The following is a 27,244-nucleotide window of genomic DNA, read 5'->3' as shown; positions in this document are numbered from 1 at the left end:
GTTTCTCAGCTTGCCGTGACGGGATCCGAAAACTCACCAACTAGGTCCAGTAGCACAGTCGCTGCACCGCCAGGCCGGGAATCCTCCCGGGGGGGCGGAGGCCTCCCAGCAGGGCCGAAGCGCGGGCAAGCGGCACAGACAAACTCTGCGACGCAGAGCGCTGGCACGTCCACTGAGGTCTGACACGGATTACCCACTCCAGGTTTTCAAAAAGAGAAGATTCCATCCAAACAATTTGCCGCACCTGTTAATACTCCCAGCTCGTCACCCTAAACTGCTCCAAGTCCGCTCGCCACCAGTGGCAGTCCCGCATTCACCTGCCCGTCACACTGTAACGCTAAAAATGCTTTCTCGTGACACATTGCAAGTGCAGAATTTATAAATATATATATATATATTTTTTTTTAGGTATTTTTCCAAGTTCACCTTAGCATAGTATGAAAAGCTCTTGGCCTCATTTAATCCTCACTGAAACAGTAGTGAATTCTTAAGAGATATGGTCGGACATCACGAGTTCAAATCCCACCACAGCGGCTGGGGAATTTAAATTCAGTTAAAAGGCATGGGTGACCATGAAGCTCCCGGATTCCGGTTAAAAACCCATCTGGTTCACCAACGTCCTTACCTGGTCTGACCTCACAGCAACGTGGTTGGTTCTCAACCGGCCTCTGGAATGGCCTAACGGAACACTCAGCTATGCAGGAATGCGCAATAAAACGCTGGCCTTGCCAGTGACACTCGCATCCCGTGAATGAATGAACAAAAAAAAAAAAAAGAATACACAGAGGAATGTCATCAGCGTACTGAGTGACAATAGGTTATGACAGTACGGTCGCTACTATAACCCCCAGGGTTATGAAGGACAGACAAAACAGCACTTCCCAAAAAAAAAACTCAACTCAGGCGATTGTACGTCGTCTTTTGGGCAGGGCAGTATCGTGACAAGTGCAGGGTACTCACCACTAATTCTTCATCCAGTCGACTCTGGAGCTCTGCTACCTTCTTCGCCATGTCATTCATCTGAGCAGAGGGAGTCTTGAGATCGGGTGATAATTCGGCATACTGAACAAATCGAAGTTAACCATCATTAGCTGGGGTAGGAACACAGGAGCAGTAGGAGGCCGTTCAGCCCGTCGCGCCTGCTCCGCCATTCAATTAGATTGTGGCTGATCAACCTACATCAATGCCACTTTCCCGCACTAGCCCCAGATCCCTTGATGTCATTAGTATCTAGATATCCGTCGATTTCTGTCTTGAAAACGCTCAATGATTGGAATTCCCTACCCCAGACGGAAGCTCAAAGATTCACCACCCTCTGAGTGAAGAAATTCCTCCTCATCTCAGTCCTAAATGGCCTGCCCCTTATTCAGAGATTATGTCCCCTTGTTCTCGGCTCACCAGCCAGGGGAAACATCCTATCTACATCCGCCCTGTCAGAATTTTGTAAGTCTCAATGAGATCACCTCTCATTCTTCAAAACTCTAGAGAATACAGGCCCAGTTTCTGCAATCTCTCCTTGTAAGACAATACTGCCATCCCAGGGTAAACAAAGCCCAGGGCTTCTTTTAAACTGAGAAGCTTAGGTGAAGAGACAAGGCACAAATGGCAGGATAACAATACTGAAAAGACTAGGTTAATAAAACTTTGTCATCTTTCACAGACAATGATGTGCGGTGAATGTTACGTAGGTACGTTTGGCAGCTATTTGCCGGCAAGAGGGTCCCACAGGCAGCAACAGATGAGTTACCGGCTAAGCTTTTCTTTGGCAACGCGAGCTGAGGGAAAGTATGGACCAGGAGAACTCCCCAAAATTCTTCTAATTGTATCACAGCATCTTTACAGTCCACTTGAATCAAGTGCACTGCCCCTTAAGTTTAACAATGGACAGCACCTCAGTACTGTACGGAAGTGGTTTCCTAGGTTGGCGATGCCCCAAATTGGGGCAAAACCCAAAACAAAGCCTTCTACCAACTCCGCCAAGCTGATAATTGTATTGTGGTGATTACAGGACTGTCAACATGAAAGCAAATAACTCCAGTAAAATTTATGATAGATTCAGAGGGTTGTGAAGTCTCCACTGTTAATGATATTTAAGGCTGAGATAGACAAGCTCTTTGGCCACTCAGGGAATTAAGGGATACAGGGAGTGAGTGGGATAGTGGAGGTGAGGCAGAAGAGCAGACATGAACTCACTGAATGGCGGAGGAAGCTCAATGTGCTGTATGGTCTACTCCTGCTCCTATTTCTTATGTAGAGAGGGAGAGCACCCCACACACAGACCACGAGAGCGAGAGACACAGACACAGTCAGAGAAAGGAGAGCGAGAGACAGAGAGCATATTTTTAAAACAAAACGAGTGAGCTTTACTCCCAAATAGAGGACAATGAACAGGCCTGCAAACAGGCGATGCCAAGCTTTTTATCAGCCTGTGGGGGGCAGGGAAGACAGAGATGAGTTCCACAGTTTCGACTTCCTAAGTCGGAGAATATGCAATGCATCTGGATTACAACACCAAGGATGCAGGGAGAAGGCAAGAGTGTATATAGGAATGTTTAGCATCAGCAGCTGAAAATTTATGGGAACTGGGATTTAACCTGGAGATGCCGCCGGTCAGCCTACGATCAGCATTAGGATGGCCCTCAAAGCCGAACACTCCTAGACTAACTACATTTCAGGACAAAAAGGCAAGACTAAATCAACACTGTCCCTTACCTTGGTGCCTTGGAATTTGTCAAACACCAGGTTCGCTTTCTGCTTCAAGAAGCCGTTGCTTTCAATGCTCCTATAAGGAAACGTCAGGGTTATGAAAATCAATTTGATTGACAATCCGACCACAAACCTCACTAGATTTTATTTATTCACGGGATGTGTGTGGGGGGGGGGGCGGGGGGGGGGGGGGGTCGCAGGCAAGGCCAGCATTTATTGGCCCTCCCTACTTGTCCTCGAGATGGGCCACCATCTTGCAGACAACTTGAGCGGCGAGCTAGGCCATTTCAGAGGGCAGTTAAGAAAGTTGAACACACTGCTGTCTAAGTCTGGAGTCACATACACGGCCAGACCGGTTAAGGACAGCAGATTACCTTCTCTAAAAAAAAACGGACATCAGTGAGCTTAGATGGGTATTTACGACAATTCGGTGGTTTCACGGTCACCATTAAAAACGATACCAGCTATTTATTCCAGATTTATTTAATTAGCTGAATTTAAATTCCCCAGCTGCCGTGGCGGGATCGGAACTCAGGTCCAGGTCATTGCTCGAAGGCGACTGAATTACTAGTCCAGGAAATTAACCGCTAATGCTACCGTATCCCGCCCCGCCCCCAGTCTAAGGATCATCACCCAGTAAGAGTTCATTCATGGGCGGAAAGGGGAGAAAGCAGCAAATGGGCAATTCTACCAAACACAGTGCTGTAGGATTCGATAATCCTAATGCCCAGGTCTGTGCTAAAATCTCAGCTCGGGCCACCAGTTGGGAAAGTACATTTGGCCTCAGCGACCCAGAATTAGAAAGGGGGGAGGAATAATGAGAGTCAGGCAAAAATAACTTTCTGCATTGTTATCGCGTGACCCCCCCCTCGACGGAAAAGTGCAAGTATGTGGCCATCAGGCAAGACCCAGGACAGGCTTGGCCGTGACGTCCTCCCCGCTCAAACAGCTCTGCTGCCTTTCGGGGGTCAATTTTCTACCTGGCACGTGGGTGTAAAACTGGCATTGCAGGTCGGCTGCCCACCAACGGTGATGGAAAGTCCTAGAAGGAGCGGCCGACCTGCAGTGCCCATGTTAACGCCCCAAGGCGAATTGAGAATCCACCCAGAGTCAGAACCTCGGGAGGCAAGGAAGGGAAAATGTAATCAGAATGTTCAAACTACAAAAGAATGTACAGCACAGAATCAGACTCAAGCCTCCTCCCATCTTTCGTCATCTATCTGCATATCCTTCGATTCCTTCCACCCTCATGCCGTTGATCCAGCTTCCCATCTCTGCTATTCCACTCAGCCACTCCCTGTGGTAGTGAGTTCCACATTCTCACCACTCTCTGGGTTGGAGAGGTTTCTCCAGTAGACTTCTCGGTGACTATCTTATATTAATGGCCTCGAGTTTTGCTCTTCCCCACAAGAGAAAACACAGAGTGTGTTTACTCCACCGAAACCTTTCATACTTTTAAACACCTCTACTGGGTCACCTCCTCAGCCTTCCCTTTCCAAGAGAAAAAAAAAAGAACCCACCCAGCCTGTTCATCCTTTCCCGATAATTATAATCTCGCAGTTTCTGGTGTTGGGACACTCACCCTTCCTTCAGTATCTTGAAGATTAACTGTTTCGTATGCTCCTCACTGGCAGATGAGAGCTCTTGCTGGTCCTTCAAAAGGTCAGGGGTAGATTTTAACTGCCAACACAATTCAACATAAAATAGGCACTCAAGGTAATACAGCCTCGCAGGTTTACTCAAGCAGGACATTTGAAAGCACTGAACAGTACAAATCGATAACTACAAAGAAAAAAATAATTAAATAGAAATCGCTCCTGTTTACCAATGACCTCTCCGAATAACACTCAGGTTTTTGAAACAATTTAAGTACTTATTCACATTATCGGATTGGAACGCTGGAATCAGTACTGAGCTGTGGTCAGGTGCCATTATGAACTAGTCTATATCAAGTATGTCACCTCCCCCTCTCCCTATAGGGAAGGAGTTGGGAGAACCGTGTGCATTTTTGGTCCCCTTACCTAAAGAAAGATGCACTTGAATTACAGGGAGTGCAATGAAGGGATGAGGGGATTGTCCTCCGAGGAGTTGGAGCAGACTAGGCCTTTTTTCCCCCTAGAGATTAAAAGAAATGAGAGGTGATCTCATTTTAACATAACATTTTCAAGGGGCTTAACAGGGTATATACTGGGAGGTAGTTTCGCCCTGGCTGGAGTCTAGAACGAGGGGTCACAGTCTCAGGATAAGTGGGGAGGTGGGGGGGGGGGGGGGGGGGGTGGTCGGTCATTTATAGAATGGTTACAGCACAGGAGGAGGCCATTTGGCCCGTCATGTCCGAGCCAGCTCCCTGCAATAGAAACCCACCTAGTCCCACTCCCCCTGCTCAGGCAGATCATCAGCCAGGATCTTATTGAATGGCAGAGCACTAAAGGGGCCGAATGGCCTACTCCTATTTCTTACGTTCTTAATGTCGAGTACCAATACACTATTTAAACCAACACTTAATACTGAGTGTCATGCGCAATATTCTTCATTCATCCCTCAAACAGACCACCAGTCACACGAGTGACGGACCTGTGACCACGAGCACCCCAGTGTTACGTAGCTGGAGGTGGTCACTCGAGATACACCTGAAGGATAAACGTACAACTGTACTGCTGGGGAGGGAGTTGGGGGGGGGGGGGGGGCGTGGTTTACAGTTATGGACACGTACAGCTTACATTACTGAAAGACTACAGCAGCGAGATGCTCAGAGAGGTGAGGAACATGTGAAATAGGGTGCAAAACATCAGAGACGGAGTCAGAACAGCGAGCCCTTAATTAAAAAGGTGCGTCTTGGTTCATTTCGAAATTAATTGCCTCCATCTTCCGATGCTCATCTCAAACCAGGCAGGAATAGCTACGTTGTGACATCCCCCGAAGCACCCTTGGACTAGAGAAAGGGGCAAAAAAAAAGAGAGACAGAGACATAAAAAAAAACACAGACAGGTTTCTATTCGTGAACACCTACCCAGTCACCTCAGCCGGGAACTACAGGCAGACGCACACGGGCTGGATTGGTTCGGTAGCGATGCTCCCCACAGCTGAACAGTCCATCAACACTTGCCAGGTATCAGAGGGCTGTCAGCATCAGCGGAACCACAACCCAGTAATGGTCAGTGACTTCTTTAAATAAAAAGGTGGGAGTGGGGGAGGGGGAGAAATTTAGCAGAAAAATGTTTTTTTGACTGCAGTTGGATTGGGTTTGTTCCAGACCTTAACATGGGAATAAGATACTCAACAGTAATCCCCACGAGATTTCCAATAGGATCAAATCCTCTCATGGTTGGAGAGCATGTTGTAATGAATAGCCATTGATATTCTTGGGAATATCCACCTTTAACTTCAGAAAGCTTCACAGATCGTCCTTGCAACTAGACCTTGTGCTTATGGTGATTTCAAACAGCATTGAGATGCCCCACGGCCCCCCGCAAAACAAATGATCTTTCATTCTGCAATTAGCCAATGATTTGGGAATACCCAAGACTGATTCAGTCTCCGGAATGGAAAATACACAATTATCCAGTGCGGAGAAAACAATCTGGAGAGCGAGTTGCGATTACGTTGAGCAGAGTAGAGCAGTGCGGTGAGGCAGCAACTCTTGTCGCTGAGGTGGTGCGGGATGTTATTCCTCACCACCAGGATCCCTGATCTTGGCTGTACTCGTAGAAAATACGCGGCACAGAAGGGGGCCCATCCGGCCCGTCATGTCTGCGCCAACTCAAAGAACTATCCAGCCTAACCCTGCTTTCCGGCTCATTGTCTGCAGCCCTAGTTACAGCACTTTAAACTGCACGGCCACATGCTACTGCAACGGTACTGCCCCCACCTCTGCACAACTTCCCAATGAAGGACTGTAACGCTGCTACACCCAATATGACCCAACGCAGAACAAGCCCAGGGGACTTTTTAAAAAATACTCTTTGGCTCAGTTCACACCCATGCACATCATTTACTATTACAATCATTTTCATTTTTGCCAAAGCCGCATTGAAGAATAATATTTTTTTTTTAAAAATGTGTTCTTAATTTTGTGATGTCGGTCACATGAACCAAATGAACTGCAGCCTTAACTGCTCGCTGCACACGATTCAACAAACTGCCTCCGGCGTTAAATCACAAAAGGCGATGTTCCGAGATTCACGGGCAGCCTGTGAATGGAGAGCCAGTGCAGTAAGGACTGTTAAAAAGAGCCATGTGCGAAGGTGGAGGTGGTGGGTGTGGGGGGGGGGGGGGGGGGGGGGGGGGAGAAAGAGGGAAAGCCTACAAATGCATAACCTTGGGCCTATTTTTCAGAATGTCACTTCGGGAAATAAGATGTTGAATTAAATTAAGGCACTGAGGGAGTGCTGCAATGTCGGAGGTGCCGTCTCTCGGATGAGACATTAAACCCATGCCTCACCTGCCTGCTCAGGTGGGTGTGAAAGATCCCAAGAAGAGCAGAAGAGTTCCCTCCCTGGTATCCTGGCCAGTATTTATCCCTCAACCAACATCACCTGAGGTCATCATCACATTGCTGTTTGTGGGAGCTTGCTGTGCACAAGTCAGCTGCCACGTTTCCTACACTACATCAGTGACTACCCTTCAAAAGTACTTCATTGGCTGTCAAGCGCTGTGAGACATCCGGTGGGCGTGAAAAAAAAAAAGTTATATAAATGCAAGTCTTTCTTCATGGCTCATGCAACAACCTGCTGTCTCTTCTCGTTTTGACAGCAGAAGCAACAGCCGGGATAATTTTATTAGGAAGGATGGTTATCCGGCAGAACGAAAAAGGGGGCCTTTACGTTAAGCCACTGGTCTAAATCATTTTACTGCACCCCTTCGTGGGTGGCCTCCACTTGGCAACTCCCAGTGGCGTGACTGAAATCAGGGAGGTGAGTGAGGAAGTTACAGGCACAGACCTGTGGCTCATCGCTGCACTGCACTGCACAAACGCACTGTTGGCACTTGTGCATCGTCCTCAGACGAGCTACTGGTGGCACCTCTGCCCTCGGCCTCCGATGCTGTTCCAAATGAAGCTCAACGCAAACTTGCCGGATTTAACACGAGTTCAACAATTTCAGATCATTACCAAGAGCCGCTGGGGCCAGAGGTTACGACTCTGCTCTTCCCATTTACACCTCCTCTGGACCCACCTTTCATTTCCTTACTTGTCCCATTACCACCCTTTGTCGTGCAATATCACCCCCTTTTGTCACTGAAACATACCCGCCTTCCACCCTGTAACGGACCTTCCATTTTGTTCTCCACACTCACCCTGCCACTCTACTTGCTTAAACCCCTGCGGAAAGATCACTAATCTGAAACTGTTCCTCACTCCACAGATGCCATCAGATTGGGTATTTCCAGCATTTTACTTTTTATTTCAGACTTCCAACATTTGTAGTATTTTTTTTATATAAGGTATTGAACATCAGAGCTGCAAACAGTCAATATCACCGAGTTGACTGAAATATGTTAAAATGGCATGTGTCCCTGGAGGCACCATTAAAAGCACAAGTTCTCCACAATACAGTAGCATTGCATTCAAACTACATGGCGAAAGGGCTGGAATTGAAAAGCCAACTATTTCTACCTCTTGTAAATACAGTTCAATTCCCTCTCAGGAGCACACTCTCTTCCCAAACTTAAATCCGGCTTTTCGCAGACTACCTTACCTGTATGGCGCGTTCAGTAAAGACTGCAGCATTTTGACTCCTCTCCACTACGGGCTCCATTTCGGTTTGGTCCTGGCTCCACTTTCTGGGGAGGCTGGACGAGTTGAAAGTGGGAAGGTGACCCAGCTCCTTGCTGGGTTTGCTCTGAAACCCTGCGGTGTATCCATTACCCACGCTGGAAGACTGAGGCGCGAAGTGGGCTCCAGAGGGAGATTCCTTCTCAACGGCCAAAGGCTTGGTTTCCAGGATCCTACCGTACCCGACATCCTCACAAACGTCCATCATGTCACTGGACCGAAAAGGTTTCTGGTTGCCAGTCGTCTCAAACCTTTCGTCTGATTCAACTTCTCTTTTCAATTCTGGTCCGTAGCCGGGGCGACGCGACAGTCTGTTATCCAGGCTCTGCGACCGTCTCCTCTCGTCGTCCGAAATCCGGCTGTGCCTGGCTGTTCTTCCTCTCTGTTGCCCGACGTTCCCACCGAATTTGCTAATTAGGGAGTCCACGGACGAAAGGGGCTTGGTGTCTATTGCGCTGACGTCATTAGACTTCAATGAAATGTCAGTAGTGGAGGAAGCTTTGCTAATTGGTTTTGACATAAGCGTGGAACTGGGCAGGACTGCGTTAGATTGAGGTTTGTCCAAGTACTTGTAATCCAAGTACCCCTGGCTCTTCCCTTTAGCGCTGTTGACTGACCTTTCACTGCTACTTGACGTAGCAGGGCTTTGGATCCGATGGTTTTCTCTCGCTCCGGGCAGAGACTGGTAGTTTAGGTCAGGCCCTCTGGAAAACGGCTCTTCATCCAAGCGGAGCAACGACCCCTGAGAGTGAGACTTTCTCAGCTGCTCATCGCGGTGCGCGGACTTCTTACGAGGTGGGGACATGTGGCCCTCGTTGCTCCCGTACGAGCCGACACCTCTGTTACTCTGTACGTACTTCTTTGAATCGTAAATCCGCACATAATGTTTGGAACCCGCTTCCTCATCAGAGGAACTGCATTGGGGATTGCTGCGAGCTTGCTGCTGTGTTGAGCTAATGTCTCCGTAAGGGTTCTCTGGGACATAAAGCTCGGTCGCGGTCATGCTCGCCCTACTGTGCAGCTGAGCGTCAGGAAGGGTAGAGCTGTTCTCCTCTGCAATGCTGCCTTTAAGATAATCAGATCTACCTGGTGCCCCGGGTGCTGCTGGCACTCCATCACTATTATTCAACACCACAAAAGGCTGTCCAGAAATCCCCTGGACTCTGACCACAACCCCGTAGGACCCTGACTTGGCCACGTTCTTCTTGGGTTTCTTGGTTTTGTGGGTGTTTTGGAGGTCATTTATAAACCTTATTTGGACCCCGTAGTCTACAGGGATCTGCTTGTCTACTGCATTTTGCTCGACGTGCTGCTCCATTTGTAGTCTTTATATTCAGACTTGCGGTTGTTTCTGAAGCAGAAGAAAAAACACAAGCAGTTAATAGCAAGTCTAATCGAAGTGCAGAATTCCAAATATTGCCAGCTATTTCTATTTCATACAATTACAATTCTTCCATGTCCATGGATATGGTCAACTTAACCAGAGAAAAGAAAAAGACTTGCATTTCTATAGCACCTTTCACAATCTCAGGACGTCCCAAAGTGCTTCACAGCCAATGAAGTACTTTTGGAAGTCTGGTCACTGTTGCAATGTAGGAAATGCAGCAACCAATTTACGCACAGCAAGCTGCCACAAACAGCAATGTGATAATGACCCAGATCGACTGTTTTTGTGGTGTTGATTGAAGGATAAATATTGGCCCCAGGACACCGGGGAGAACTCCCCATTCTCTTCTTCCAATAGTGGCTGCGGGATCTTTTACGTCCACCTGACAGCGCAGACGGGGACCGCGGATTAACGTCCTATCTAAAAGATGGCATCTCAGACAGTGCAGCACTCCCTCAGTACTGCACTGGAGCATGAGAGGGAGCGCTAGAGAAAGATAAAGAAGAATTCCAGAGCTTAGGGCCCAGAAAGCTGAAGGCACGCCCGCCAATGGTGGAGCAACAGGAATCGGGGATGCGCAAGAGGCCGGAATGGGAGGAGCGCAGAGATCTTGGAAGGTCGCGGGGCTGGTGGAGGTTACAAAATAAGGAGGGGCAAGTTCATGCAGGGGTTTGAAAACGAGGATTAGAATTTTAAAATTGAGACATGCTTAACTCGAAGCCAAAGTAGCTTAGCAAGCAGAGGGGCGAGGGATGTACGGGACTTGGTGTAAGTAAGGACATGGGCAGTAGAGTTTTTCAATGATCTCAAATTTACCGAGGGTAGAATGTGGGAGGATGGCCAGGAGTGCGTTGGAATTGTCAAGTGTAGAAGGCAACAAAAGCATGGATGATGGCTCCAGCAGCAGATGAGCTGAGGCAGAGGCAGAGTTGGGGTTAAGTTACAGAGGTGGGAATAGATGGTCTTCGCAATGGCACGGATATGTGGTTGGAAGCGAACAGCAAGTTAAGTTTTTGTACAGTAACCTACAAATCAATCATTAACATTCCTTTGAAACACATGGACAGCAAGTTACTTATTTACAAACCTTTGCACCCACTGGTACTTGGCACAGAATTTCTAAGATCCTATGCTGTTACCAGTTTGGTGGCTTGTGGAGAAGCAACTAGAATGTGTCATTCAGAATAGAGTGACTGAGCACCTGAACAAATAGGAGCTGATCAGAGAGAGCCAGCATGGATAAGGGAGTGTCTACAGATATTATCAATACAGGTCTTCCAGAAGGCACTCGATAAAGCTTCCACCCATGAGCAGGTTAGCAAAAACGAGTGGGCAAGACTATGGCAAATGGAATTAAATCTGGCCAAGTGTGAGGTCATCCTCTGTAGATGCAAGACAGACAAGAATCCTTCTCTTCTACTGTACGTCCTCCACCCCGGCACATCCCCGTTTCCCCCTTCTGCTCGGCACTGGCTATTTTGCTTTAAGCTGCCTTCCTGCATGGCCAAGATCGGAAGAAAAAGTAACACAAGTTTTGTTTAAAATTCTACCACCCCCTCAAATCATTCTCTACTCCTGAAAGCACTAACTCCCTTAATAACAGAGTTCTATTGTTGGGGAGGAGGGGTCCACTCCAATTCCTCTCCCAAGTGGCTGCGTATGCAAATAAAAACTTGGGTACACTTGAAGAGTAGGCCGGATAGGTGTGCGGCTGTCATTGCAGTTTGAACCAATTGTCTCTCCACCCGGCAGTCACATTTTCACACTTTGCTATCCACAATTCAGATGGGAGGAGGTCAAATGTTGAGATCAGATATTTTCGGCCGAGACCAGGACCTTTGTTTCCTCCATCCATTCGCGTGATGTGATTGCCTTGTTGTTCAACCCCAATTGCCCTCAAGAAGGTGGTGGCGGTGGTGAGCTGCCTTCTTGAACCGCTGCAGTCCTTGTGGTGTAGGTGCATCCAAAGTGCTGTTAGGGAGGGAGTTCCAGGATTTTGACCCAGCAACAGTGAAGGAATGGCCGATATAGTTCCAAGTCAGGATGGTGTGTGGCTTGGAGGGGAACTTGCAGGTGGACCTGGTGCGTATGGTTCAGAGATTTGCATACAAATCAAAAATGACTAAACCCAAAACAGTCTAATTCCGATTGGTGAGGCTCCATAGAATTACAGGACAACAGGCCTTTCATCCCAACAAATGGCAATATTTATGCTCCACGAGTCTCTGTCCCACCCCCTCTTCATCTCATCCCATCCCCATATCCTTCTATTCCTTTCTCCCTCATGTATTTATCCAGCTTCCCCTTAAATGTATCTCTGCTATTCCCCTCAACCACTCCCTGTGGTAGTGAGTTCCACATTCTCACCGCTCTCTGGGGAAAGAAGTTTCTCCTGAACTCCCTATTGGATTTATTAGGGACCCTCTTATATCGATGGCCCCCTAGTTAGGGTTTACCCTTAAGGATAGACAAGACGCTGTAGATTCTACAGTTTTCAGGAATGTTATTACAGGAAAGTTCAGGTCAAGATCTATGACTAATCATTTACCAGTGACTTCTTCGCAACGCATTACAACCTCTAAAATGATCACAAGCTCTGAAATGCCTCGGGTCCCCATCCTGGAAGTCATGCTGGGGTTGCATCTGCTGGTACCTTCCAAACACAGACCCCAATGGAGTTCGCAGGCTAAGCGGGACAGGCACAGACAAGCACCACATTGGATGCATCTCTAGCTAAAGGAGGAAGGCAGTTCAATTCTTTTTTTTTTTAAAAAGTCTTAATCACTCGTGCGACTCAAATCCATTCCTGAGGGGGCTGGGTATGCTTCGCCTCACACGGATGTTCTCTCCCTTGTAAGGCAATGGAAACTCACCAACAGATCTTCTTAGTCTCCCCGTGGAGTCTTGAGGCTCATTAATTTAAAATGAATGGATTCAAAAAAAAAGGTTGTACCTAAAACTTAATAGCTCTAGTTAGAGCTTCAGTACTGATGCAATCCTGCAGCGGCATTTGCCCCCAACGCAGCCGCATGGGCATGCGCCGTTTTTGCCGCAAGATTGTCAAACAACACTCAACTCCCAATTGTCTGACTCGGTAAATTCAATTTGTGTGTAACCGAACCAGAGAGACCAAGCTAGCCCCAGGTTCAATTTCCCTCCCATCGTGAGCCAACTGGGCTAACAGCAGAGTCACTACAAGTAGCAGAGGAGCTCAGGACTAGAAAGAGGAGGTTGAAAATTAAATACATGCATAAAAAGGAAAACAGGCAGGAGTCCCACTCTGGATTGTGAATATTTATCTCTACTGGAATTCAAAACTGCACGCTAAACACCCATAGAGACAAGAAAACTATTTAAATATTTTCTACCGGAGTTGTTTGGACTGAAAGGATTGCAGTAAATGAGGGAATTAGGGAAGAGAAAAAAATTAGTTCCTGGGTTCATTAAAGACAACGATAAATGTGTTGCTAAACTGTGCACTGTGTTGCGACGTGATAGTAAAATGACAAGATGGTTAAAATAGCTTGTGGGCAGACTGACTGCTTTGCCTCAATATAACCCTGAAATCACATTTTATATCACATGCACTTGGATGAGGTGCTGCTGGGTGGCAGGCACCTGTAGAACTGTGTACAGTTTTGGTCTCCTTATCTAAGGAAGGAAATATTAGCCTTGGAGGGAGTACAACAACAGGTTCACTAGACTGACTCCTGGGATGTGACGGTTGTCCTATGAGCAGAGGTGCAGAAGGCATTAAAATGTACAGCACAGAAACAGGCCATTCGGCCCGTCTGCTCCGCACTGGCGTTTATGCGCCACACGAGCCTCCTCCCACCCCTCTTCATCTCACCCCATCAGAGTAGAATGGGCCTGCAGAATTTAGAAGAATAAGAGGTGATCCCATTGAAACATGTAAAATTCTTCAGGGGTTTTAACAGGGTAGATCCTGAGAGGCTGTTTTCCCCCTGGCTGCAGAATCTAGAACGGTCGGCCAGTTAGGACTGATATGAGGATTCGTTGCTTCACTCGGCAGGGGGGTGGTTGTGAATCTTTGGAATTTTCTACTGTGGATGTTCAGTCGAATGTATTGACGACAGAAATTGATAGATTTTGGATACCACGGGAATTAAGGGTTATGGGGATAGCGTCGGAGGGTGGAATTGAGGTTGACAAACAGCCATGATTGTAATGAACAGCGGAGCAGGCTCGAAGGGCCAAATCCTGCTCCTATCTCGTGCTCTTAACCCAGTAGAAGTGACTTGGAAAACAGTCAAGAATGGACCCTTCTGATGAAGGGTCACTGACCTGAAACATTAACCCTGCTTCTCTCTCTCTACACGGATGCTGCCGGACCTGCTGAGTATTTCCAGCATTTCCTGTTTTTGTTTCAGATTTCCAGCATGCTTTTAATACAAGAATGGAGGAGGATTGGATTACAACCATCATTTCACAGGCACTTGTGTGTAAAGTTAAGGGTGAGAAACACATGAAGGAAATCTCATCAATAAATGACGTGCACACATTTACTCACGAGACAACATATCACTCACGCACAAATAGCGATCACTGCTTTGAAATCTAGAACTCTAGATTACTGTTCCTCTAATTTATAGTGCCGAAGGCAATTGCAGCACCAAAGCTGAGAGGAAATAACGCAGAGCAGACATGGAATTCAAACCTGGGATTCTCTGCTCTGTACAGCTCACTGACACACTGTTTTATCAACTGAGACATCAGGGAGTTCACAGCACACCTTTCATTCACATATGGCACGCTGCTTGGGACCAATGATCTGCTTCCAAAAATCAGTGAAGGGGAAACTTTCAATGTTGGTTAGTTGACAGCAGTGCAACATCTGGTAGGTGTTTCCTTAGATGGGAAAACTGAGTTGACCTTTAGCTGTCTGAATTTTCAAACCACATAAAGCTTCTGAAGTTGCTGGTCCCTATAGAACATTACAAAGTAGACTCAACACATCCAACTCCTGCAAGCAAGGGGTTTCTCATCTTCAGTCGGCTGCCCAGAGAGTCATACAGCATAGAAACAGGCCCTTCGGCCCACCGCGTCCATGCCGACCATAATGCCCATCTATACTAATCCCACCTGCCTGCATTAATTCCATATCCCTCTATGCCTCGCTCATTCAAGTACCTGTCTAGATGCCTCTTAAATGTCGCTACTGTTCCTGCCTCCACCACCACCTCTGGCAGCTCATTCCAGATACCCACTATTCTTCATGTGAAAAATTTACCCCTTTGATCCTCCTCCCTCTCACCTTAAATCTATGCCCTCTAGTTTTAGTCACCCCTACCAAGTTGACAATAATCTAAAATCAGTATAAGCTCGAGAGCATCGCTTTCAGAAGCTTGAGGAGTGCGACCATGAGAACTGAACAAAAACATAAACTGTTTGTTTAACCTTGAGGACAGATTCAGTCCTCATTGCCAACTCTGCCCTGATAATCACCGAAATAAACCACTGCGTTGGGCGCACAAGAACAAACTAGAAGATGAGAACACTGAAAACGGCCTTTCAAAGTGATTCACAGGAGTTAAATTCTATAAAAACTTGCTGCAAAGACAGCAGCCGAGTCAAACTATCACCACAGTTCCTGGCTTATATGCACGGCTAATGACTTTTAGCTGTCTTAAGCAAAGCCAACACTGACTGCTCTGCCTCACCAATCATCCTTTTCGGAGATGGCCTCAAGTTTTTGACCTCTTTGGGTGGAGTATGAGAAGGAGTGAGGAAATCTCCTCAGTTCATATTACTCCACCCAAAGCATGCCAGCTCTTTCTCAAGTTATACAACAACTAACCAACTATTTGGAAAACCGCCTGATGCCAGGGAATAAAAGCTGGGTGTGAATGCTTGCTCTGTCGCCAGTAATGATTTTTTTTTTTCCTCTCATCTTCAGATTGGACATTCCCAGGCAGGTTAAGACCCATCAAATACTAGAGCAAATGGAGTCACTCCTGATATAAAAACAGAAGGTGCTGGAAATACTCAGCAGGTCTGGCAGCATCTGTGGAGAGAGAGAGAAGCAGAGTTAACTTTTCAGGTCAGTGACCTTTGACATGTCCTTCTGACGAGAGGTCATCGACCTCAAACGGCAACTCTGCTTCTCTCTCTCTCTCTCTCCCTCCCTCTCCACAGACGCTGACAGAGCTGCTCAGTATCTCCAGCACTTTGTTTTTATTTCAGAGTTCCAGCATCGGCAGTATTTTGCTTTTACTGGAGTCACTCCTGAACTGCTCCCACAACATCCACTAGCTGTGAAGGGTTTTAGGATGTCTGGAGTGGTAGAGGAGGTTCACGAAGGGCATAAAATAAAAATTTTAAGTTCTTCTTCTTTCCCTGGAGGGGCCGAGAATGGAAGAGGAGATGAAGGACATTAGCCTCAATGAAGGTATTAGCAATCAGGGAAATCTAATATCACGTACCGTGAAATGTTAAAAAAAAGATAAAATGCCGGGGAGGAATGTCGCATGTAGCGAAGGGAAGTGGTCTGAAGGAAGTTAATGAATGTCGAACAGAATCATCAAAAGAGCAGACTGACTGGACTGAATGATGAGTGGAGAGGTCATCGATGTGAAGCAGAGTGGGAGGAAGGGCAGAGCCCTGGGAAACGCAAATTACATGGGAAAAGAATCACAGGATGAGCTATCAACTCGAGAGATAATGGTTAAAAAGGTTACAGGCACAGAAGAGACAAGATAGTCATGACCACGCCTTCCTTTACAGCCTATATTATTTATCTGTGACCAGTATGTGCCACAGATGACTCATTCATCATGTTCCACAGAGCACTTGATCATCTATCCCTTTAATCTTCAAGCCTCATTCATTTTACAACGGGAGTGAATCACCACAGTATTAACTGCTTTTGTTGAGGGAGTTTATTCCACATAACTACTATTGTTGTCTTGGTAGTTGGGGAGGGGGGGCGGGGGGGGGGGGGAAGCAAGATACTTCCAAATTGTACTGTGAAGTGTTTGTTTTTATTTATTCACAGGATGTGGGCATCATTGGCAAGGCCAGCATTGAGTTCCGATGAAGGGTCGCTGACCCGAAACGTTAACTCTGCTTCTCTTTCCACAGATGCTGCCAGACCTGCTGAGTGATTCCAGCATTTCTTGTTTTTATTTCAGATTTCCAGCATCCGCAGTATTTTGCTTTTATATTAATGTCCTTCCCTGAAGTGCATTAGTCAGTCAGCTGGGGGCTTTTATTTTTTTTTTTAAAAACGACAATCCAGTATTTTCATGGTCACCTTTACTGATACTAGCTCCTCACTCTAGATGTATTTAATTAACTGAACTTAAATTCCCCAGCTGCCGTGGTGGGATCTGAACTCGTGTCTCTGGGCCAGTATGCTACCATACTCACAAAGTGCATCAGTGTCACGACACGGTGTTGGTGGGGGGGGGGGAAATAGCATAGTATATCAGTATCAATAAGGAGGGAAATAAATGCACCAATGCCCTTCAATGCAGTGCAGTATTTGCTTATATAAGTTGCTGCAGTGCATCTTATTGATGGCACGCACTGCAGCCACAGTGTGTCAGTGATGGAGGGGGTAATGTTTAAGTTGGCAGATGGGGTGCCGAACAAGAGGGCTGCTTTGTCCTGGACGGTCTAGGGCTTCTTGAGTGTGGTTGGAGCTGCACTCATCCCAGTCACTCCAATCCTTTCTCCACCACCAGTTACAGAACAGGAACCCCATCATTAAACCACTTACATATTTTTTTTTTTAAGTGCCCTCAGCGTTATAAAAACATTCTAAGATGTTCAGCTGGAGCACAGGGCCAGCAACAGTGGGAAGGCTGAACGAAAACACGGCCAAAAAAAAAATCATAAAAAGGTTAAAAAGGTTTCCGGAAGGAATCCCCGAGGACACGACGTGGGCAGACAAAAGCCCTGCCATCAAGTGAGGAATGGTTGGCAGGGGTGCAGAGGGGGGCAGAGTGGGAGGTGCATGGGTCGGACCGTACAGCCGGAGGAGGTTGCAGTAGTAGAGTGCAGCAAGGCCTCGGAGGGATTCCTAAAACGACAGCAAGGATTTTGAATCGGCTCCCGCTCCACTCACACCTCAAGATTAAAATTCTCATCCTTGTGTTCAATGCCCCAACCCCCTGCCCCCATGGCCTTGCCACGCCCTATCTGAGCTCCTCCAGCCCGACAAGCCTCCGAGATCTTTGCGTTCCTCAAACTCTGGCCTTTGATGCATTCCCCAGTTCCTTCGCCTCATCATTTATACCCATGCCTTCAGCTGTCTCGGCCCCAAGCTCTGGAATCCCACAAAACCTCCTTCCATCTCCAACCTTCTCTTTAAAAACATTGCTTAAAACCAACCTCCTTTACCAAGCATTCAGTCACCTATCCTCAGGTCTCGTCCTTCCGCTAATTGTCAACTGTTGTCTGCTTATGCTCGCGAAAAGACTTGGGATATTGCACAGCGTTAAAGGCACCACATAAATGCAAATTGTCACTGTGGGCAACATTGGGGAGCAAAGAGTTAATAAAGGTCAAGGCTCAAAATGCTCTCTCCAGATATTCATGAGTTTGGAAGGACAAAAACTCTTAATTGTCCAGCTGAATGTTATTCACAGCTCAAGCGGACACATCTTTCCAGCATTAAACTTATTGAAATCCTTATGACAAAACGCTGTGGCTTTGCTCCAGGCTGCTTAATTGTTCACAACTATCCTCCTCAGGAAAAACATGCCTTACGATTCATATCCATAATTTAGAAATCTTGTGCAGTATCCAAAGTGGTTTCATCAATCTCGAAAACCACCGCCTGCAAATCATCTACAAGGCACAAGTCAGGAGTGTGATGGAATACTCTCCACTTGCCTGGATGGGTGCAGCTCCAACAACACTCAAGGAGCTCGACACCATCCAGGACAAAGCAGTCCCGCTTGATTGGGAACCCATCCACCACTGGCACACCGTGGCTGCAGTGTGTTCCATTGCAAGATGCACTGCAGCAACTCGCTAAGACCAGGACAAGGGCAGCCGGCGCATGCGAACACCACCACCTGCAAGGTCCCCTCCAAGTCGCACAACATCCCGCCTTCAAAATATATTGCCATTCCTTCAGTCGCTGGATCAAAAATCCTGGACCTCCCTACCCAACACCGCCATTGAGCGTACCTACACCACAGGGACTGCCTCAGTTCGAGGCAGCGACTCACCAACATTTTAAAGGCAATAAAACGCCAGCAATGGCACCCCATGAACGAATAACAAAAAAAAAATTAACAGTTCTCCATCACAGGCAAAGACTGATGATTTTCACAATCGCTACAGTACAGAAGAAGGAGGCCATTCAGCCCATCATATCTGTGCTGGCTCTCCGAAGGAGCAATTTACCTAGTGCCACTCCCTCACCTTCGCCCCGTGGCCCTACACATTCTTCCTTTTTCATTTAGTCAGACAAGGTTACTGTCTTAAAATGCAGAACTGAGAACTGATTCTCGTGCCAAGAAAAATTAGAAATCAGAAGGAGCTTTGTTCTTCACAGTACAATACACTCAACTTGCAATGCCAAAACCACTTAAAGTGAAAAAATAGCTCTCTAATTTATGAAAAAGGAAAGCCAGTAAATTAAGCCAGTATAACTCCCACATCATCCTCTTAATTCCCTGGGGCTGCAAAGGGGAAATTCACATCATTATAAATATCTGATGCAAATCTCCTGCTGTGTCAATTTTCAATCAAAAAAAAAATGAAATCACATTTGATGTGCAACTTAATAACTGTTGCATACATCCATGTCAATCTTGAAGCAGATTACTCAAGTTAGAAATTACCCTGATCAAATTTGTCAGAGACAGAAACAAACACAGGCAGCGGTGCTTCTCTCTTGGCCCTTCCCTGTGCACCGCCCCCTCCTCCTCCCCCCACCCCCCTCCCCCCCACCACCGATCTCCCACCTCCTTCGTCTTCCGAAGGTATCCACTTATAAAAGCACAATAGGAGTAGGCCATTCGGCCCCTCAAGCCTGCTCCGCCATTTAACAAGACCATGGCTGATCCTCAACCTCAGCTCCACTTTCCTGCATGATCCCTATCCCTCGATTCCCTTGGTGCCCCCCCAAAAAAAACGAATCCATCTCAGTCTTGAATATACTCAATAACTGAGCACCCACGGCTCTCCGGCTGAGAGAATTCCAAAAATTCACAAACCAGAGTGTGGGAATCTCGCCTCATCTCTGCCCGAAATGCCCGACCCTCTACCCGAAGACTGTGGCCCCCTGGTTCTAGACACTCCAGCCAGGGTGAAACATCCTCTCAGCATCTACCCTGTCAAGCCGTCTCAGAATTTTGCACGTTTCAATGAGATCAACTCGCATTCAAACCCCAGAGAGCATAGGCCCATCAACTCATGGGATCAGACAGCCCTCCAGTACCTCAGCCAAATACCTACTCCACAGGCGGAGTACTGGAGACTGAGTGCCAGCACACTTGTGACAGGCATCACAGCTGAACCTAGCCTCGACTTCACCCAACATTCATGCTTACTCACTTATCAGCAGTCACTGGATTGCAGCCAGGTACAGGAACTATTGCTGATTTACCCTCCTCCCAGCCCTGGGATGCCAAGAGTCAATTGTAGTTCACCATCTCGCACCCTAAACAACAGATCAACACCAGGGACTACGCAGATCTCTGTGGGGTAAGAACCTGCTTCAAAAAAAGGTCAGATCTTGGAAAGTGCAGTTTATTTGAATGAACAATGTGCATAATTTTGCCAGGAGCTCGAAGTAGACTTTGCATAGAGTTATCTGAGCTTGGTGTCACAATAACACTTCAACAATAAATGAGAAAGAAAATTACAAAAAGGTCGCTTAAAAGCAGATTGCGGGTAAACCTCTCTAAGATTGCTACACGCAGAATAAAGTCAAAGTTACTACTAGTTACGGTATGAAGTCACATGAAGTCACTGGCATCTTCCAAACCGGCGACCTTTACCGCCTCGAAGGACAAGGGCAGCAGGCGCATGGGAACACCACCACCTGCAGGTTCCCCTCCAGCCACACACCATCCCGCCATTCCTTCACCGTCGCTGGGTCAAAATCCTGGAACTTGCTTCTCTACAGCATTGTGGGACGGACTGCAGCAGTTCTCCATTGCCTTCCCAAGAAGCAGTTAGGGCCTTGCCTGCGACGCCCACATCCCATACAAGTATTTTCTTCCAATTTCAATATACTCTCCGTCAGCATCTGTAAGGAATGTAAAGCAACCAAGGGCACAGGGACTTCTTCCCATTGGAGCTCAATTTCCTTTATTGCTGTTCCAAACCAGGTACAGACCCATGGTGCAAAGCACTAACACCAATACTACTATCTGGAACAGGGGTGCAACGACTCATGGCCCACACCAGTAATATGACAGATACTAACCATCTCAAGGGTCAGATATTATGCAAGCCAGGTCACAAAAGTAGGAGATACCGTTTGACCCATGGACCTCATCCTTCCAAAGCAGCAGCACAGCACCTAGCAGCCTCCAATAACTTCTGACTTTACCATCCATCCAGGAATGAATTAGAGGAGGGCTTCCCAACAGCAACTGTGAGCTTGCCTTTTACCAGTTTTACCCATGTCTCCACATCTGGTGTCTTAAATAGTACTGAGGATCAACTTTGTCTACTCTACTTAACATCTAATATAAGTCTGAAAGATTCCCTCTTGTTCATTAAGCTTAGAGAGCATCTAAGAAAGGAAACCGAAGCAAGTCCACAACAAGAGTCAGAGAGTCATTACAGCACAAGAGGTGGCCATTTGACCCATCGCTAATTATTGTTTCTAAAACCTTAGCCATCTAAATTTTAAATTGGGGGAAGGCAAAATTTTACGAAACTGAGAGATGGCCTGGCGAAAGTGGACTGGATACAGCTACTTGAAGGAAAAATCAGTGGCAAACCAGTGGGAGGCATTAAAGAGCGAGATACCAGGGGCACAGTAGTAGGCTTGTCTTCACAAAGATTATGGGTGGTACTGCCAAATCTGGAGCCCTCTGTCTATCTAAAAAGCATACAGGGTAAATTAAAGCAAAAAAAAAAAAGCTTATGACGATCACAATTATCTTAATACTTGAGAAAACCTAGAGGAGTATAGAAAGCGCAGAAGGGGGGGGGTAGTAAAATAAGGAAATTAGAAAAGCAAAAAGAGAGGACATGAAAAATTATTGGCAGATAAAATCAAGGAAAACCCAAAAGATGTTTTATCAGTATGTTAAGAGCAAGAGGATAACTAAGGAAAGGGTAGGGCCTATCAGAGATGTACAACGGAACATATGCATGGATGCAGAAGATGTGGGCCGGGTTTTGAATGAGTTTTTTTTCTTTGTCTTCACAAAAGGAGAGGGTTGATGTAGACATTGTAGTTAAAGAGGAGGAGTGTGAAATATTAGATACGATAACCATAAAGAGAGTAAGTGCTTGAAGGTCTGACATCCTTGAAAGTGGAGACATCACCAGGACTGGATGGATTGCATCCCAGGCTGTTAAAGAAAGCCAGGGAGGAAATAGCAGATGCGCTGAGGATCATCTTCAAATCCTCACTAGATATAGGCGAGGTATCAGATGATTGGAGGTCTGTGAACGCTGTACCATTGTTTAAAAAAGGTGCGAGGGATAGGCCAAATAATTATTTAGTTTTAGTTTAGAGATACAGCACTGAAACAGGCCCTTCGGCCCACCGAGTCTGTGCCGACCATCAACCACCCATTTTATACTAATCCTACACTAATTCCACATTACTACCACATCCCCACCTATCTCTATATTGCCCTACCACCTACCTATACTAGGGGCAATTTATAAAGGCCAATTAACCTATCAACCAGCAAGTCTTTGGCATGTGGGAGGAAACCGGAGCACCCGGAGGAAACCCACGCAGACACAGGGAGAACTTGCAAACTCCACACAGGCATGCCCCAGAATTGAACCCAGGTCGCTGGAGCTGTGAGGCTGTGGTGCTAACCACTGCACCGCCCACAACTATATGCCGGTCAGTCTGACCGCAGTGGTGGGTATATTGTTAGAATCTATTCTGAGGAACAGGATAAACTGCCGCTTAGAAAGGCACGGATTAATCAGGGATAGTCAGCATGGATTTGTTAAGGGAAGGTCATGTCTTACTAACTTAATTGAGTTTTCTGAGAAAATAACAAGGAGGATTGATGAGAGAGTGCAGTGGATGTGGTCTATATGGGTTTTAGTAAGGCATTTGACAAGGTCCCGCATGGCAGACTGGGCAATAAAATGAAAGCCCATGGGGATACAGGGGAATGTGGCAGGTTGGATCCAAAATTGGCTCAGGGACAGGAAACAAAGGGTAGTAGTCGATGGATGCTTTTGCGAATGGAAAGCTGTTTCCAGTGGCATTCCACAGGGCTCAGTGTTGGGTCCCTTGCTCTTTGTGGTATATATTAATGATTTGGACTTAAATGTGGGAGGCACGATTAGGAAATTTGCTAATGACACAAAAATTGGCCATGTAGTTAATAGTGAAGAGGAAAACCATGAACTCCAGAATGATATCAATGGTTTGGTTGAGTGGGCGGTAAAGTGGCAAATGGAATTCAATCCAGAGAAGTGTGAGGTAATGCATTTGGGGAGGGCAAATTAAGCGAGGGAATACACAATAAACAGAAGGATATTGAGAGGGGTAGAAGAAGTGAGAGACCTTGGAGTGCATGTCCACAGGTCCCTGATGGTGGCAGGACAGGTGGATAGAGTGGTAAAGAAGGAATATGGAATGCTTCCCTTTATTGGGCGAGGTATGGAATACAAAAGCAGGGATGTCATGCTGGAACTGTCTAAAACGCGACAGAAAGAACATAATTGCTCTGAAGAGAGTACAGAGGAGATTTACAAGAATGTTTCCAGGGCTTAAGGTTGCAACTATGAAGAAAGATTGGATCGGCTAGGGTTGTTTTCCCTGCAACTGAGGAGGCTGAGGTGTGACTTGATTGAGGTGTACAAAATTATGAGGGGCCTATGAAGGACCTGTTTCCCCTGGCGGAGAGATCAGTTACCAGGGGGCACAGATTTAAGGTGATTGGTAGAAGGATTAGAGGGGACATGAGGAGAAACTTTTTCACCCAGAGGGTGCTGGGTCTGGAATTCACTGCCAGGAACAGTGGTGGAGGCAGAAACCCTCAATTCTTTCAAAAAAGGTACCTGGACATGCACCTGAAGTGCTGTAAAGTGCAGGGCTATGGACCAGGTACTGGAAGGTGGGATTAGTGTGGGCGGCTAGTTTGTTCAGCTGGCACTGACACGATGGGCTGAATGGCCTCCTTCTGTGCCGTACTTTTTCTTTGGTTCTATAACTGATGTTAAACTACTGGCCTATAGTTGCTCGGACTTGCCTCACACCCTTTCTTGAATAAGGGTGTCATATTTGCCACTCTCCAATCCTCTAGCAGCTCCCCCATATCGAGGGAAGAGTGGAAGATCATGGCAAGCCCATTCTGCTACCTGTACCCCCACTTCCTTTCGCAACCTGGGATGCAAGCCATTCAGTGCAGGTGACTTATCCACCCTTAACAAAGACAACATTTCCAATACCTCCTCCCTCTCAATTTTTACCCTATCCATTGCCTCTACTGATTATTTTGTCAGATTCCTCTCCCTCAGTAAACACCGATACGAAGTACTCATTAAGTATTCTAGCCTTGCCCTGTGCCTCTCAGCATATATCACCCTCTTTGTCCTTTATAGGCCCCACTCCACCTCTTACTACCCAGTACATAGTGGAGGAATATTTTTTGGGCTCCCCTTTTGTGTTAACTGCCATTCTATTCTCATATTCTTTCTTTGCCAGTCTTATTTTCCTTTTCACCACCCCTCCCTCAACTTATTGTATTTGGCCAGATTCTCATTTGTAGAATTCACCCGACATGCATCATACACCCTCTTTTTTTGTTTCATCGTAATCTTGTACATCCCTCGTCACCCAAGGTCCTCTGTTATTGGTTCCCCTACCTTTCGCCCTTGTTGAAATATACCTAGCCTGTATCTGCACATCGCTTCCTTAAAGATAATCCATTGTTCCGTGACAGTTTTTCCTGTCAGTCTTTGGTTCCATTTTATCCTGGCTAGGTCCTTTCTCATCGCTTTGAAATTAGCCCTCTTCCAATCTAGATGGTCTACCTATATCGTTCCTTCCTTTTGTACAGTACTAGTCTAAACCTTATGATATGATGATCACTCTTCCCAAAGTGTTCCCCCACAGACACTTGGTCCACCTCATTTCCCAGCACCAGATCCAGCAATGCCTCCTTTCGAGGAGAAAAATTCTTACATACATTACACTATGCTGTTGAAAGATCTCAATGGTAATTCAAAGGCAGTGACTTGTATAGGGTAGATGCAAAAGTTGGGGATTGAAAAAGGATTGGGAAGAACTGAGATGTGAGGAGAGATACACAAAACACTTACAAGTGCCTTTTAAGTGTAGAAAAACGTTCCCATGGCAATTCACATATACTGGGATTCATAGATAGAGGTGTTGAGTTCAAAAGCAGGGAGGTTATGCTGAACCAATATAAAAGGAAAACAAAGATGCTCGGAGTCTTACACCTGATCATTATCCAGTAATACTCACTAGAAAGTGTGCATATGTGGTTTTAGGGCAGAACTGGTTTCAACAACGTTCCTCACCATGTCTGCTGACATTCATCTTCTGGATCTAAAGAAGAAGAATAGGCATTTGAATCACATCCAGCAGACTGCCATTGCCAACGAACTGCACCCAGCAACAATCGATATATTAATTTACTGCCCGCATCCTAACTCACACAAAGTCCTGTTCACCCATCACCCTCTCCGTGCTCACTGACCTGCAGTGGCTCCCAGTTAAGCAATTCAAACATTTTTTAAAAGTTTCCAAATTCCTCCATGGCGCTCACCTCCTCCCCATCACTAATCGCCTCTAGCCCCACCACCCTCCAAGATCTCTGTGCTCATCTAATTACGGCCTCTTGAGCATCCTCCGATTTCCACTATTGTTGGCTGTGCCTTCAGCTGCCGGGGCCCTAAGCCCTGCAATTCCCTCCCTAAACCTCTCCGACTCTCTCTCCCCCTTTAAGACACTCCTTGACTGAGCTTTTATAATGTGTGTGTGTGGCTAGGTGCTTTATAATGCTCCTGTGAAGCACCTTGGGATGTTTTATTGCAATAAAAGGTACAATACATAAAAAAACACAAAAAATACATCTTTAAAGGACATATGATCCTGGATTCAATTAATTTGCCAAAATTGATATCAGTTTTTTCAACTATGTGAAAAAAATGTCTATTTAACTTGTCCCGAGCAAAAGATCTAAAACCACACCAAGTCAGAAATGGACATGAAAAGAAATGTAAAACATGAAGGAATAGCCTTTGCAAGTAGTGCCCCCTGACAAATCTGGAGTTGATTATTAGGAACAGCTGAGGGCTGTCTTTATGACAGCAATCCATTAAGTGGCAGCCACCAAGGTTTCAGTAGGAGACAGGTTCCGTACAAATTTGCCCACATGCAGGCTGTTTCATCGCTGAAGCTTCCTGGGATCCGTCCTGCCAATTCGTACAAAAGAAGTCTCTAATCCACGTTACAGGAATGCTGCCTAAAATCCGACAAGACTGCAAAAGACAGCACAGTCGCACCAGATCTACACAGTTCAAGCCGGGTGCCCCGGCACATATTTTGCACCTCAAGTCTCCTCTGCAAAACGGCAGCAGTCATCTCCCAGAGTTTCTCATAAAACAATCTGAAACATAAAACAGGGAGGCAGCTACTTTGAAGCAGATAGCCAGCGTTTCAAAAAAAAAAACAACTCGCTAATCTGCCTCACTTGCACCAATACCAACTCGGAAAGAAGGATCTTGCATTTTTAATGGCGTCTTTCATGACTTCAGGAAGGCCCAAAGAGGTTCAGATCCAGTGAGGTACACTTGAGGTGCAGTCACTGCCGCAATTTGGGAAGCTTAGCGCCAGACGTTGAGGTCACACGATCATTTGGGGTGGGGGGGGGGGTCCTCCAATAGCCAGGCAGGCAAAGGCGACATCCATGGTAGCACAACATAAATACAAACCCAACTATCCAAGTCTGCCCTGAAAGCATTCTCAGCTGGAAACCACAAATGACCTTTGCACTCCCGGTCTGGAGGTTGGGGGTGGGGGGTGGGGGGGGTGGAAGGTGCAAGTAGAGGGAAAGTAAAAAGGAAACTGCACAGAATTCCTACTCCTGATTACAAAACCAGCATTCCCCGCTGGAAAGCGGAGCTACGGGCAGGACTAGTCTCAGCCCTCCCCCTTCCCTCACCCCCAGAAGCCCTGCACGCATACATGACCAAGACTCACGTGTAGAGCACCA

General features: G+C 46.6%; 1 protein-coding gene across 6 annotated transcripts in view; it reads right to left on the bottom strand.

The window, feature by feature from the left end:
• cgnb (cingulin b) overlaps window positions 1-27,244 on the bottom strand; it is an 81,859-nt gene that overhangs the window by 37,400 nt on the left and 17,215 nt on the right. For 5 of the 6 annotated variants that reach the window (XM_068022668.1, XM_068022674.1, XM_068022671.1 and 2 more), the window contains exons 2-6: window positions 25,492-25,575; window positions 8,403-9,830; window positions 4,289-4,386; window positions 2,713-2,782; window positions 961-1,062 (exon numbers count right to left, since the gene is read on the bottom strand). In XM_068022668.1, coding sequence (XP_067878769.1) covers window positions 961-1,062; window positions 2,713-2,782; window positions 4,289-4,386; window positions 8,403-9,797 — 1,665 coding nt within the window. In that variant the 5' untranslated portion in view covers window positions 9,798-9,830; window positions 25,492-25,575. The remainder of the gene's footprint in view (window positions 1-960; window positions 1,063-2,712; window positions 2,783-4,288; window positions 4,387-8,402; window positions 9,831-25,491; window positions 25,576-27,244) is intronic. The other variant, XM_068022673.1, reaches the window with a different exon arrangement.

This window comes from Heterodontus francisci, chromosome 46 (genome assembly GCF_036365525.1).
Source record: "Heterodontus francisci isolate sHetFra1 chromosome 46, sHetFra1.hap1, whole genome shotgun sequence".
Taxonomy (NCBI): Eukaryota; Metazoa; Chordata; class Chondrichthyes; order Heterodontiformes; family Heterodontidae; genus Heterodontus; species Heterodontus francisci.
This window is presented reverse-complemented; position numbering and strand designations above follow the sequence as displayed.